At 41.7% G+C, this 15,750-nt stretch overlaps 2 protein-coding genes across 5 annotated transcripts; both read left to right on the top strand.

The window, feature by feature from the left end:
- Positions 1–238: 238 nt before the first annotated feature.
- On the top strand, positions 239–8,172 carry LOC134195620 (uncharacterized). 4 transcript variants are annotated; one of them, XR_009972400.1, is made up of 6 exons: positions 239–322; positions 390–444; positions 520–648; positions 710–795; positions 2,091–2,576; positions 2,776–3,420. XR_009972400.1 is itself a non-coding variant. In XM_062664674.1 (2 exons), exons 1-2 carry the CDS (start codon positions 2,441–2,443, stop codon positions 3,225–3,227), a joined length of 588 nt encoding a protein of 195 aa, XP_062520658.1. In that variant the 5' UTR covers positions 1,652–2,440; the 3' UTR covers positions 3,228–3,420. The 4 variants fall into 4 exon arrangements, 1 of the variants encoding a protein (XP_062520658.1); XR_009972399.1 differs by lacking the exon at positions 239–322 and having other exon boundaries at positions 359–444; XR_009972401.1 differs by lacking the exons at positions 239–322; positions 2,091–2,576; positions 2,776–3,420 and adding an exon at positions 7,757–8,172 and having other exon boundaries at positions 359–444.
- Positions 8,173–10,101: 1,929 nt separating this feature from the next.
- On the top strand, positions 10,102–14,747 carry LOC134195588 (uncharacterized). The gene is made up of 6 exons (XM_062664635.1): positions 10,102–10,250; positions 10,311–11,188; positions 11,253–11,376; positions 11,441–11,526; positions 13,413–13,894; positions 14,064–14,747. The coding sequence occupies exons 2-6, from the start codon at positions 11,141–11,143 to the stop codon at positions 14,065–14,067; spliced, it is 744 nt and encodes a 247-aa protein (XP_062520619.1). The 5' UTR covers positions 10,102–10,250; positions 10,311–11,140; the 3' UTR covers positions 14,068–14,747.
- Positions 14,748–15,750: the final 1,003 nt, after the last annotated feature.

Below are 15,750 nucleotides of genomic sequence, written 5' to 3'. Positions count from 1 at the left end.
TACATTCTAACTTGTCTCATTCTTTTCACGGACATTGCGGAGACTCGGTGTTTATTCAAGTTCATAGCAGTGAAGAAGGGTTGTTTTTTGGCAGCTCCAGCTGTTGTTCCAATTCTCTCACTAGCAACTTCAAGAAGAGAACAAACGGAAATGCAGAGGTTCCTAGGCAAGTGACGATACCTCATATCGGTTATTCGCTGTTGATTGACTGACCAGTCACTACAAAGCCGGCGCTAAGAGAGTATCGTCTAGATTGACAATAATGAGTTGCTGCTAGAGGAGGAGACGTAGATAACAAGAGAGGGCTGCACACCGTGTCAACGTAAGCTCTCTAGCACATACTACTCATTCATTTCTCACAATCTCCTGCTCATAACTGTTACTTACAGCTCAACGATGAAGAAGTTCTTAATCGTTTTCTTTGCTACCGTTTCTCTTTACCAGGTATAAAATTCTTCTAGCTCTTACATTATTAGTCTTTCGTGTATCTATATATAGCATTATGTGCTACTTGCGAAGGTTTTTGGAGATGAGATCCTCTGGCAGCAATGGAATTTGCAAGCATGTCTGATTGGCAAATATTTGAGGCCATTGTGGTTTTTAACGATGCTCAGTGTACACAGAAGAAAAATACGTTTGCAGAGCTAGGTATAATATTGTTTTTCTAAATGATAAGCTAAAAGCTGTAAGACGTTACTTCTAATTTTAGACTATTGCGATTGTGATTCGATATCGTCGCTCATCATGATTGATCCAATGAAGACCTATGAATTCTCCATTTACATCCATTTATCGGTAAGAAACGGATATGTTTGTTTTGTTTGTATTAACTGACGCTGGTAAAGCGTGTACCAGTCTGTTGAAATTTATCATCAGATGCAGAACCCTGTGTCATCTTCCAATTGGCCTCCATTTTTCATGGTTATTTGGGTTCCAGCCAATATAGGCGGTTTCTTACGTTACCGTTGTTGCAGACACAAATTTTTTAAAATTTTTAGAGTGATTCATAGTATTAAGAAGCCGTTCCAAGTCTGTGAGTGAAGACAATGACGATCAAACGCAGATGCTGGTCACGCCCACTTCCAATGCGTGTTGCATATGCTACTGTACGTACACGAGTTTGGCACGCCTAATTAATATAGCAGTTGCAAAGCTTTCAAAACTCGCGTACTGTAACGCGCATTTCCTGATACAGGGCAAAGAATAGAGATGCTGCTACCCGGGAAGAGAGTGTGTAAGAGATTTACACTTCATACACAGATAGAGAGTAAGAAAACGCACGTCATTAGCGGATACAGGCGGGGCCTGGGGGCACGTGCCCCTCGTTTGGGAAACCTTTCTAGTGAATTGATTTATCCAAATCATTGGTATACTTTAAAAACCAGAAGGCTACGTCTTCAAATCTGAGCTACGTATATGATCTTCCAACTTTAAAACACCTTGACTTATGTAAAATACCTGCAAGTGCGGGCCTTAGTGCCTATGGCCATTGTACAAGCTACACCCACAAACTCGGCTTTGTGTCTCCCCTCCCCCCCCCCCCGTTTAGCAAACTCTGAATTCGCCACTGCCTAAGCGTGGATTCCAAGACTCTCTCAACAACACGCCTCATACTTTCGATTCTAAGGTACGTGTATACTGTGCTTCACCCAGGAGTCTCTCTCCATATAAAGTGGAATCTAGGTAAAAAAACTCAAGTGGGCTAAGATTTGATATTCAAGAAATGGGACGTCCCGTGAAGTACATTTATGCATGCAGATGCTTATCTAGAGGCAGTTCATCAGAAATCTGTTGTGGATCAATTTTATTTTCTATTTAGGTATATACACCCCCTGTAAATCTCTATAACTATAAAAATCTGATGTGTCTGTTTGCATGTCTTTATTAACTATCATCAATCACGCCAAAACGGTCTGGCCAATCGCCACCAAACCGTGCATGAAGACTGCGTTCCATACCACAATGCAAACGCATGCACGCTCGGGTGTTGAATGTGTATATTTTCGCTTCATTTTGTTTTATTACCGTAAAGTCAGAATTTACTTTTCAAGCTAATTAACATCTGTTGAATACTTACACATGTGCTTTAGGGAACACTTATGAGGAATTACTTTAGCTTTCTGGTTTATGACAACAACGCAGCAAAATAGAGGTTAGATAAAGTAGACCATATTTCAGAAGCTCATATGATTATCATGATAATCAGACATGGAATCAATGGAGAGTATATTATTCCTCAAGACACTCCAGACACTGACCGTGATGGTCAATCTGATACTCAAAACCACATGACTAATGGTAAAGAATAGATATGGTCAACTAATGCTAGTTATGTTACTTTACGATTTGGATCATGTCATTACGGCACTGGACGTCTTGCGCCAAATCGAGCACGCAGACATGACACAGACCCCGCAGGAGTGACGTTATTTTGGCTTCCATGATTACAGAAATTGAGCAGCCATTGTCTATTCTGTTTCCTGATCGCCTTCATCTAAATATGAGGATGTTTGACATAACGGATTCTCGAGTCTGGTCAGCTATGCCAAACTATAGTGGAATGGCATTTGTAAACGGTAAGGCGACAGGAATTGCAACACACACACACACACACACACACACACACACACACACACACACACACACACACACACACACACACACACACACACACACACACACACACACACACACACACACACACAATGATAAGAAACATGGTGCACGTGCAATAAGTTATCTAACTAAAAATGATACTATGTAATGTCGACTTAGTTAAACTCACTCGTATAGCAAGAGTAAAAGAGCAAGATCGAGATTGTTACTATCTGTGGGGCATTACACGTCAATTTCCGATTGATCCCAACAGGACATATGAATTCAGTATCTGGTTGCTGAGTACAGGCAAAGATCTAAACAACTTCCTTGGCTTTCAAGTCTATGACGTGGCATTCAATATTCTTTATGTTGACGGCTTAGACAAACCATATTTCAAAAGAAGCAAGAATGATACAGAAACGTGGACACGATGGAGTGGATTTGTACTTCCAGCCACAACTGATCCTAACGATATTCCCAAATATTACAGCAACGGAGTAAGCTGGCGATGGCCATCGAATTCTAAGTATGCCCAGCTGAGGTTCGGCACTTGCTATGGCGATGGAGACAACTCAGGAAAGACTTACTTTGCTTACCCTCAGGTAGTAGACTTTGATCTACAGCCATAGACAAGAACAGTCAGACGTCGATCATGTTCTTCGTTCTTTCTCTCGAGTATCAGTAAACCGTTTCGATTGTGTTTGTACTGTGTGCCATGATGGAACAGTAAAAGCTGGCACGATTAACATTTGTAGCACGTGCCATGACTTTGGTATTGTTATCAGTTTATTGCAACAGCGCAAGTATCACTGCACATGTACGTGTAGCTTTTTCGCTATCAAATCAAAAACTAAATTCTATCTTGTCTCATCTTTCTAGGACAAACCAGAGGTTATATATAACTTTGCTAGAGATTTGTATAGCAGGAACATTCGTGGGGTGGTTCCAGTACGCGCTAAATCTTCTTTTTTCGGAAATGGGCGTGGTCACGCTGCTGTTGGCAATCAAATAGCGGCTTACATGTGTCAAAGATGGAAAACTTGTCTTTGAAAATGCTATTAGGACAACCCAAATACGCTCCTCGACCCCGATTTCTCTCTAGCCACTGTATACCACTAATTCGCACATCGAGCTGCATGTTTTCTAGCTAGAATGGTAGTAAATCATTTTTTCCATCTGACTCTTGCTTGCACGAATGTTGGAAGTCGAATTGATCTTACCCCAACGTGCATAGCGTCGATACATTTGGGGTGTTTCAAAATTATGGTTCGCGGTTTCGCTTTGTACACGTAGACCTTGACTGTTTGAACGTTAGAGAGTTCCCCAAGCTTGTAGCAAATCATATGAAACTCTAATCGCTAAAATTGTGGTAAACATGTGAAGGAAATAAGGCAGGCCTATTGTAAGTCAATGGGCCTCAGAAACGCTGGCTTGAGGAAATACAAGAATGTATGTCATGTAACATGCGTGTTGGTTAGAAGTCAGACAACATTTGTAGTCGGGCTGCTGGTTACCGGAAACAGATAGTGTGACAATTCGCACGTTATTTCACAGCCTCTCTGCATGGTGTTTCGTTGTTTCTACCGACTCTTTCTCAACAGCGGTATAACTACGCTAGCATTCGCCGACTCCAGCTTTCGTCCTCTCAACAAATAAGCAGACCAGCAGCGAGACATGTGCAAATCCATGTATGTTGGCTTGTATTCTATTAAATCAAAGATCAAAGACTACATTCTGACTTGTCTCATTCTTTTCTCGGACAGTCCGGAGACTCAGTGTTTTGTTCAAGTATATAGAGACTAGAGATTCGTAGAGGAAACGATGCCACGTCGTGGCTCGTGGGCGGTTTTCGTACGCACTAATTCCGGGAACGGGTGCGGTCGGTCTAACGCCGTCAACGCAGAGAACGATAACTAGAAGGGGCAAAGCTGCACCGATCGTGATCAACTATAACTTTAATTAAAGGTACGTATGCATGCGCAAAGTTGCAAACCAAAAGCCTGAACTGCTCACATTCTTATATTGCAAATTAGTTAAAACCAAAAGGCTAAGTTTTCTAACTGAGCTATCTATATAGTCTTTCAACTATAAAACGCTCTGACCTATATATTGCCCAATTTTACAGTATAAGCCACACCCACAAACTCGGTTTTGCGCTCCCCCTTCCCCGTCCAGCAAATTCTGAATTCTCCACTGCTTAATCGTAGGCTCCATCACTTTCTCAACCACACGCCTCATACTTTCGATTCTAGAGTACATGTATTCCGTGCTTCACACAAGAGTCTCCTAACACATAAAAAGTGGAATATAGGTGAAAAATCAAAAGTGGGCTAATATTTGATATTCAAGAAATGAAACATCCCATCCAGAGAGTTTATGCATGCAGTTGCTTATCTAGAGGCAGTTCATCAGCAATCTGTACTTCTCAGTTGTTGTCGATCAATCCTATTCTAATATTTAGGTAGATACACACCGTGTAAATCTCCAAAATCTATAAAAGTCTGATCTGTCTGTTTGCATATCATTATTAGCTATTATCAATCACTCCAAAACTGATTGGCTAATCACCACAAAACCGTGCATAAAGACTGCGTTCCATACCACAATGCAAATGTATGCACGCCCGCTTGTTGAATGTATGTATTTTTTGCTGCATTTTGTTTTATTATCGTAAAGTAAAAATTTACTTTTAAGCTAATTAGCATCCATAGAATACTTTTACTTGTGCTCTAGAAAACATTTATGAGGAACTACTTTGGCTTCTTTGTTTATGACAACAACAGGAACAAAATAGAGGGTAGATTGAGTAGGCCATATTTCAGAAACTCATATGTTTACTCATACGATTATGATGACTATCCGATGGGGGATAAATGGAGAGCATACATTCTTCCTCATGACATTCCAGACACTGACAGTGATGGTCAACCTGATGCTCAAGACCAAAGACTAATTGAAAAGAATGGATATGGCCAACTAATGTTAGTTCTGTTGCTTTACGATTGAGATCGTGTTATCACGGCACTGGACGTCTTGTACCAAATCAAACACGCAGACATGGAACAAACCCCGCAGGAAACACGAAATTTTTGCAACCCCAGGTTATAGAAATTGAACAACAATTATCGACTCTGTTTCCTGAACCCCGTCATCCAAATATGAGGATGTTTGAGATAACGAATTCTCGAGACTGGTCACGTATGCCAGAGTAAAGCGGGATGGCATTTGTAAACGGTAAGGCAACAGATATTGCAGCCCAAACAAAACACACACACACACACACACACACACACACACATATGTAAACATGGTGCACGTGCAATGAGCTAGTTAACTAAAAATGATACTATGTAATGTAGCACTGCACATGTACCTATAGCTTCAAAGCAAAAACTAAATTCTACCTTGTCTCATCTTTCTTGGCCGGACCGAAGGTTATATATAACTTTGCTAGAGATTTGTATAGCAGGAACATTCGTGGGGTGGTTTCAGTACGCTTCTTTTTCCGGAAATGGGTGTGGTCACGGTGCTGTTGCCAATTCAAAGAGCGGCTTACAGGTGTCAAAGATGGAAGTCTTGCCTTTGAAAATGTTATTAGGACAACCCAAATCCGCTTCCCGATCCCGATTTCTCTCTAGCCACTGTATACCATCATTTCCGCACATCGAGCTGAATGCATTTTTTCTAGCTAGAATGATAATAAATCATTTGCTCTATCTGGCTCTTGCTTGACAAATGTTGGAAGTCGAATTGGGCTTTCCTCAACGTACATGACGTCGTTAAAGTTTGGGGTGTTTTAAAATTATGGTTCGCGGTCTTGCTTTGTACACGTAGACCTTGAATGTATGAGCGTTAGAGAATCTCCCAACCTCCTAGGAAATAATGTGGTACTCTAATCACTAAATTTGTGATGAAAATACGTATGAAGGAAATAAGGCAAGCCTATTGTAAGTCAGTGATCTTCAAAACGCTGGCTTGAGGAAATACAAGAATGTATGTCATGTAACATGCATGCTGCTTACAAATCAGACAACATTTGTAGTCGGGCTGCTTGTTACCGGAAACAAAAAAAATAACATTTCGCACGTTTTTCACAGCCTCTTTGCGTGGTGTCTCGTTGGTGGTGCCGTCTCTTTCTCAACAGCAGTGAAACTACGCTAACATTCGGCGACTCCAGCTTTCGTCATCTCAACAACTAAGCAGACCAACAGCGAGACATGTACAAATGCATGTATGTTAGCTTGTATTCTATCAAATCAAAGATCAAAGACTACATTATAACTTGTCTCATTCTTTTCTCGAATATTCCTGAGACTCAGTGTTTGTTCAAGTTTATAGAAACTAGAGATTCGCAGAGAAAACATTGGCACGTCGTGGCTCGTGGGCGGTTTCCGTAGGCACTAATTCCGGAAACGGGTGCGGTCGGTTTAACGCTGTCAACGCAGAGAACGGTAACTAATGGGGGCAAAACACCACCGTTCGTGATAAACTATAACGTTAGCGGTACGTGTGCGTAAAGTTGCAAACCAAAAGCCTGAACTACTCACGTTCTTATCGTACACATTAGCTAACACCCTGGGATTCGACACTTTACAAAGGAACCTAGCACATCCGGCTTGCAGGCAAAATTGTTTCAATCGCCACTTAGCATATAATGCATTTATATAGTTGTGTCGGTTGTTTGATTGAAATCAAGTGTGTTCGCGCTGCCTTCTCTTTGTGTCGACTGCAGTGCAGTCGCACAGCTGGGCGTTTAAATACCAGAAAGGCTACAGTAGCTGCATGGTTAGGTCTAGCATCTATGAGACATTGCATACCGTCACATTACTAGGGCCACTTTTCCTCAGTCCTCTAATCAGTGATGCCACTAAGACTAACCTCGCTCGCTCGGCTTTTCCAGCCGAGTATCGAAGGGTAGGCGTCCCTAATTGTAGACACTCCCCGGTAATTTGAATTAAAATCGCTGTTTTCTCTGGTATCCTGCACGAAGAAACAGTGAAACATGTCCGATATACGCACCATTGTCTTGGACTTCGTGACGGTACGACTTGAATCGCACAACGTCAGCTAGCGCACTAGCACAATATACGGGATAACGTCTGCAAACAACCTGGAGGATGGGTGTATCCTAATTGTGGACATTTTTTCTTTGTTACAGAAAGCGACTGAGCCTGAGTAACAGCTGGACTACAAACCTGAATGGTTGCCTCACAAGCTGATATTTTGGATCGCAATCAAAATCATGTTCTGTGGTGTATTACTTCTGTGTAAAATGACGTCGGGACTTTCAAATTTTGCAGAAACCAAGTGTTCTGTTTACGATGCACTGCAGGAGACGATCAATCATGTTTATATAAACGTCTGAACTGTAAACTGTGGTTCTATAGCAAATTTTTGTGTTGCTGATTGAGCTGCTTATTGATATGAGACAAGGAAGGTTTGACCTTCTACCTATCCTACGTAAGTTTGTAAACTTTCCTTTTGTGTCTTATGGTTGCCAGATCTAGTAGAAGTGAAATCAGTCAAATTCTGACTGGATTACTAATGTTGCTGATATTGACATTTCACCTACATTGTTTGTTCTCCTTTCATACCCTAGTGTGGCCAAATGTAATAGCAGTGAAAACAGCTAGATTGTCAGTGGATTACTGATGTCTAGATCTAGTATGAGTAAAGATATTTACGTATTTACTGGACTGGAAATACACGTTCGCTCCATGCACATAATGCACATCTTTAGCACGTTACAGTCAACGTAACTAAGCTCAAAACTTCGCCAAGGTACTCAATAATTGCCTAAATTGCACCAGGGCACTTTCATGATCCAATAAAAGATCGATTCGTATACTTCGAATTTGTCGACGTGATGGGAGAAACCTTGTAGGTGTTAACAGTTTGCAGGTGAATCGTGATGATACACAACAGAACACGGTTTTGATTAGGGCCAAAATACCAGCTTGCGAGGCAAACATTCAGGTATCTAGTCCAGCTGTTACTCAAACCCTGTCGCTTTCTGTGGCGGAGACAAAGATGTCCACAATTAGGATACACCCCCGTTTGGGCTGTTCACAGACGTTATCTCGTATATTTTGCTAGTGCGCTAGCAGACGTTGTGCGATTCTAGTCGTACAGGTATTGTTTCAAATCTGAGACACTGGTGCGTACCTCGAACGTCTTTCCCTCTCTTTTCGTTGCAGTTTACCAGAGAAACAGCGTTTGTAACTCAAATTACCGGGGAGTGTCCACAATTAGGAACACCTATCCTACGTGTGCTTGTGTGTGTGTGTGTGTGTGTGTGTGTGTGTGTGTGTGTGTGTGTGTGTGTGTGTGTGTGTCTGTGTGTCTGTGTCTGTGTCTGTGTCTGTGTGTGTGTGTGTGTGTGTGTGTGTGTGTGTGTGTGTGTCTGTGTGTGTGTGTGTGTGTGTGTGTGTGTGTGTCTGTGTGTGTCTGTGTGTGTCTGTCTGTGTCTGTCTGTGTCTGTGTGTGTGTGTGTGTGTGTGTGTGTGTGTGTGTGTGTGTGTGCGTGTGTCTGTGTCTGTGTCTGTGTCTGTGTCTGTGTCCGTGTGTGTCTGTGTCTGTCTGTCTGTCTGTCTGTCTGTCTGTCTGTCTGTCTGTCTGTCTGTCTGTCTTTCTGTCTGTCTGTCTGTGTGCGTGAGCGAAATAGGACACGAAATTCTTGTTAATTGCTTTTCAGTAACAACGCAATAAAGGTAGAGCAGTTCTAAGGCGCTTTTATCAGCATTGGAATTACTTGCGGTGTACACGAGCTCTAACAAAAACGATAAAGATTATTAGCTCTGACATCAGCAGTTGTCTTTTATTAGTAGGCTGCTTTCTTCTCCGTCCATGAGGCGGGACTTTAGCAGTTTGTACACGCACAATGGAATTTCAAAGATCAAACGGTCTCTAAAGCCCAGTTCACAGTACGATACTCGGACGAACATCGTGTGAGCGTCAGCGTCACACTGTAAACATGTCAGCGTCCGCGACGCTCGTACGACGCTCACACGACCCTAGCAGAGCGTCCACGACGCTGGAATAGAGTAAAGTTCTAATCAAGCGTTCTAGCCAGAAGTGACCCAGCATCCGATGACATCACGTGCTCCGTTTCAACTAATCGAAAGTCAGTCACTGGACGTATCCGAGATATTATAATTGTTCACATGGCATCGATCATTTATTCGTCGATGGAAGTTTTCATTGAGTGTGTGCGTGGTTTCCCTGCGTTTGGCCAGTTCAGTCTAAGAAAAAGGAGAGAATAATAATAATATATTCTTATCACACCACATCTGATGTAGTTCCCTCCTAGGGGCAACATAAAACATAAACCAAGAATGAAAGAAAATGCTTGACTATGGCGCAGCAGCGCAACAAAACCAAAACGTCGTCGTCTGTCGCGAGTACATTGTACACACATGTTTACTTTGTAGCGCCAGACCACTGTCGCAGTGTGTTCATTTTACGATTGGCACTTGTCAGATGCAATACTGTAAATAGTCCAGAGCCAGCGTCTTAGCTAACGCTTGTGTGGGCGACCTTGTCAGCGTCCAGAGCAAGCGTCTTAGCTAACGCTTGTGTGGGCGTCCTTGTCAGCGTCCAGAACGTTTGCAGGACGCTGCGCCAGCGTCGTACTGTGAACCAGGCTTAACAGTGTTATGCGTTGTCTCTGCATTAAAATCTGGCACATAGTATTAATCTTTCCTTTTTTGCAGAGTAAAGACGAATATTGTCAAAGATTACGTACAACTTGTAGAGTGAAAGCAAATACAAAGTGAGCAGGAGCTTAGAAATGGGACACTCAATTTGCGCATTAGTTTATCTTACAAAACAGTAAAACCGCAGCGGCGGCTGTTGTGGGTGTCAATTGACAACAGTTACTGTGAGTGGTGTGAGCAAAAGGTGGATTGACGGAGCATTGTTGTCTGGTGAAGTGTTTGTTCCAGATAGTTTCACGAAATTTACGTGACACTCTAATCTGATCAATCCGCGCTAAACATGAGAAATAGAATAGAACAAAGCATACAGTCTAGCTATATGAGACTGTAGCTAAAACGCTTGAGACATATGTAGACAAGAAAGTTATAGTCATGTATATGTCACTCAATTGCTTCTTGAAATTGGACAATATTTCTAGCCACACTGTTAGTTTCCGGAAACGTAGGGACGTTTCCTCGCTTGCGTTATAGTTAGGCAGAGTTTTCTTTGCACGTTTTTGCTTTTTGTTTCTCGATAGCAGCAGAAGGTTATCTGGCGGCGAATTGTAATGCACAATATCGAGACATGCAAAAAGAGAACAAAACGAGAGCACAGACTTGCGTAGGTCACGTGATGATACGTCACCTTGCTGTTAATTGACTGACAAATAAAAAGCCACTCGCTATCTAAATAAAGGCGGGGTAAGAGGGCGTCGTCTAGCCTGACAACAATGTGTTGCTGTTGGAGGAGGAGACAAGAGAGGCTGCACACGGTTGCACTGTAAAAGGCAGAACACATATTACCTTTTTATTTCTCATCATCTGTTGCTCACAGCTGTTGCTCGACGATGAGGAAGCTTTATATCCTTTGCTTTGCTACCATTTTTCTTTGTCAGGTATGGTAACTCTTACATTAATCGTTGTCTGTGCATGTATATTCATCGTTTAGTACTTGAGTAGGATTGTGGCGGTCAAAACCTCTTCCACGGATGGGATTTTGCTTCTAATTGGCAAAAAGTGGAAGCCTCTGTGTCGGGTCAATACGCCACGTGTAAACAAAAAGAGAATACATATGCAGAGCATGGTATAAGAAAGATCTTTATTATGATACACCATAGTGGCTGTAAGACATTACTTTCTAATTTTAGACTATTGCGATTGTGATTCAATATCTTCGCTCATCAGCATTGATCCAACAAAGAAATATGAATTTTCCATTTACATCCATTCATCGGTAAAGAACGGATATATGTTTCTTCTGTTTGTGTTGGCGCCTCTATGCTATATTAGTCTGTTAAAATTTATATTTCAAGCTGTTTATTAGTTTTATGCTTTATTTAATACTAAGAATATAAAATTGATGGCAAGCAATTCAACAAATTGCACTGCATACTAAGCTTACAAATTGCTGTCAAGCAACACGCACCCTCCTCTAGAGATGTCCATCTATTAATAGGGCATGCACTGGCAGATTTCTAGCTGAAAGATGGTTTTCAGCGCCACAGTTGTTGGAGATTCTTAACATCTTTTTAAAGTTTTTTCTACTATTCTGAAGTCATTCGAATCCTGTGTAGGATGACAATGACGGTCAAGCGCAGATGCTGGCTGCTGACGCCCACTTTCAATGCATGTTATTACACGAGTTTTGCACGTTTCCAACATCCACGGTAATAGTTTAGGAACAAGTAAAGACGTTGATAAAATGAAAGAAAGTCGTGCTTGTCTTTGTAAAGCGTGTACACAGTGGAGCCCATGCAATTGAGAGGAAATTCTTTCAATTGAGCTAGGGTCTACAGATAGGCACGCTTTAGATATGTAGCAACACAAGAACTTTTTCATTCTGTCTAATGCTTCTTTTTAGCAATAAGTTTGACAGTGATAGAGGACATTATTTAGAAGACGTTTTCAAGTCGAAGTCAGTTGTTAATCAAGTTAGCTAGGAGGAGTAGGCAATCACATTGGCAGCAGTGTGTAAGCCTAAATGCCATAAACACGGTTGCAAGCACTTAAAATTAATCTTGTTAAAGAGTTGCTAGTTACACTGTAGATGTCCTGAAACCGTCTATCGGCTGGAGCCCATGCATGCATGGCAGTTGGAAGAAAGCTTCCATTTGGGCCCACGTGTACGGCGAATACATCTATAAGGACACGCCAAGCTTTGGTTCTTTTCCAAAACGTTATAAACTACACTTCTGTAGATGTTTAGAAGTCAAAGAGTTGCAACTTGAGCACAGCAACACGCATTGAAAGTGAGCGTGATCAGAATCAGTGCTTGACTGCCATCTTCTTTACACAGACTTCAAATGGCTTTAGAATAGTAGAAAACACTCTAAAAGATTTACAAATCTGTATCTGGAACAATTAACGGCAACTTTTAGACACTGCAAGTGTCTATATCGGCTGGAGCACAACTGGAAGATGTCGATCTGCAGCAAGATACGCCTATGTGCTAATGTGAAAGAATAGGTACCGGAAATGGGAGGGTACGGAACGTAACTCATACATGTACACAAGTAGATAGTGACAAAACGCACCTATAGCCGAAACGAGGGCTGGCCGAAGACTCTCGCAACAGCATGCAAATCCTCATACCTTTTATGTATACTGTAGTTCACTCGGGAGTTTCTAGCAAGAGCAATGTCTGTGAAAAAATCAAAAGTAGGTAAGATTTGTTGTCCAAGAAATGTGACGTAGAGAGAGTCACGTTGTATGCAGATTCTGCTCTAGATGCGGTTCATCAGCAGTGTGTGCATCATTATTCTTTTCGAACTAACTTTTTGTGTTAGTTATGTATACAGTCTGCAGATGGTCTAGATATCACAGCAGGCGGATGGCATTCCAACCTTTCACTAAACTTGTTTTTACGTACGTTTAGCCGTATTATGTAGGGTTAGTTTGAAGATTAGTAGAAGATTTAGTATCCATGTAAATGTACCGTCGTGTAGAAGTGCATTAGGATAGTAATTAGCTATTATTGTTATGCATAGGGGTGAATTCTGTTTGTGCTGTTTCTATGTTGAATGTGTGTATTTTTGATTGTGTGTCTTCTTTGGATTTTATTACTGAAAAGTCTAAACAGACTCTTTAAGCTAATAACTTTCGTACACGCATGTGCTTTAGGAAACACATATGAGGAACTACTTTGGCTTCTATGTTTATGACAGCAACAGAGACAAAATAGAGGGTAGATGGAATAGGCCATACATCGTAAACTCTTACGATCATTATCATCAGTGGCAAGAATGGAAAGCATATATTTTTTCTCGTGACACTCCAGACACTGACAATGATGGTCAATCTAATCCTCAAAACCACATGACTAATGGAAAAGACTGGATATGGCCAACTAATGCTAGTTATGTTGCATTACGATTTGGATCGTGCTATTACGGCACTGGACGTCTTGCACTAAATCGAAAACGCAGACATGATATAGAAAACGCAGGAGTGACTATTTTTTGGTGTCCCGCTCTTCGAGCACTAGAACAGCCATTGTCAATTCTGTTTCCTGATCCCCGTCATCCGAATATGAGGATGTTCAAGACAATATTCTGGAGACTGGTCAAGTATGCCCGAGTACAGTGGAATGGCATTTGTAAACGGTAAGGCGAGAGGGATTTCAGAACACACTCACTCACACACACACACACACACACACACACACACACACACACACACACACACACACACACACACACAACATGATATGTAAACATGGTGCACGTATAATGAGTTAGCTAACTAAAAATGATATATTTATCGTCGATATAGGTAAACACACTCGTATAACAAGAGTAAAAGAGCACTACGGATCTTGTTACTATCCGTGGGGTGTTACACGTCAATTTCCGATTGATCCCAACAGCACATATGAATTCAGTGTCTGGTTGCTGAGTACAGGCAAAGATCTACAGAACTTTCTTGGATTTCAAGTCTATGACGTGGCATTCAATACCCTTTATGTCGAAGGTCTAGACAAACCATACTTCAAAAGAACCAAAAATGATACAGAAACGTGGACACGATGGAATGGATTTGTACTTCCAGCCACAACTGATCCTAACGACATTCCCAAATATTACAGCAACGGAGTAAGCTGGCGATGGCCATCGAATTCTAAGTATGCCCAGCTGAGGTTCGGCACTTGCTATGGCGATGGAGACAACGCAGGAAAGACTTACTTTGCTTACCCTCAGGTCGTAGACTTTGATCTACAGCCATAGACAAGAACAGTCAGACGTTCATCATGTTCTTCGGTCTTTCCCTCGAGTAGCAGTAATCCTTTTCGTTCGTGTTTGTAGTCTGTGCCATGATGGAACAGTAAATGCTAGTACGATTAGCGTTTGTAGAACATGCCATGACTTTGGTATTGTTATCAGTGTCTTTGCAACAGCACAAGTAGCACTGCACATGTACCTGTAGCTTTTACGCTATCAAATCAAAAACTAAATCTTATCTTGTCTGATTTCTCTTGGCCAGACCAGAGGTTACATAACGTTGCTAGAGATTTGTATAGCAAGAACATTCATGTTGTGGTTCCAGTACGTGGTAACTTTCTATTCTGGAAGTGGGTGTGGACACGCGGCTATTGCCAATTCAAGAGCGCCTTACAGGCGTCAAAAGATGGAAGACTTGTCTTTGAAAATGTTATTAGGACAACTCAAATTCACTTCTCGATCCCGATTTCTCCAGCCACTATACCACTATCTCGCACATCAAGCCGCATGTTGAATTTTCTAGCTAGAATGGTAATAAAACTCATTTGTTCATCTGACTATTGCTTGACGAATTTTGGAAGTGAAATTGGTCTTTCCTCAAAGTGCATAGCGTCGATACATTTGGCGTGTTTCAAAATTATGGTGCGCTGTCTTGCTTTGTACACGTAGACTGCCTTGTTTGTATGAGCGTCAGAGAAGCTCCCAAGCTTGTAGGAAATCATGTGACACTCTGATCACTAAATTTGTGATAAACATGTGAAAGAAATACGACAAGGCTGTTTCAAGTCAGTGAGATTATGAAACGCAGGCTTGAAGAAATACAAGAATGTATGTCATGTAACATGCATGATGGTTAGAAATCAGACAACATTTGTGTGTGTGTGTGTGTGTGTGTGTGTGTGTGTGTGTGTGTGTGTGTGTGTGTGTGTGTGTGTGTGTAGTGCTGTAGCTCAATTGGTTAGGGAGCGGATTTGGAGAATAAAAACAACCGGGACCTTGCATGGTTGCAGATTCAAGTCATATTAATTGCGACCTACGACGTAATTTCCATAGGCAAGAAACTTACACACAATTGCTTCTCTTGACTCAAGAGTGTAAATGAGTACATGCCACTTGGTCATTGACTGGGGTGAACATGATCACTGGCTTGGCTGTAACATCTTGCCGCAGACTTGATGGCCTTGGTGTCCAGTCACAAAGCTGCGGTTGACCTGGCCAAAGCTCCAGGTGCATTGTATCGC

This window comes from Corticium candelabrum, chromosome 20, assembly GCF_963422355.1.
Source record: "Corticium candelabrum chromosome 20, ooCorCand1.1, whole genome shotgun sequence".
Lineage (NCBI taxonomy): Eukaryota > Metazoa > Porifera > Homoscleromorpha > Homosclerophorida > Plakinidae > Corticium > Corticium candelabrum.
This window is presented reverse-complemented; position numbering and strand designations above follow the sequence as displayed.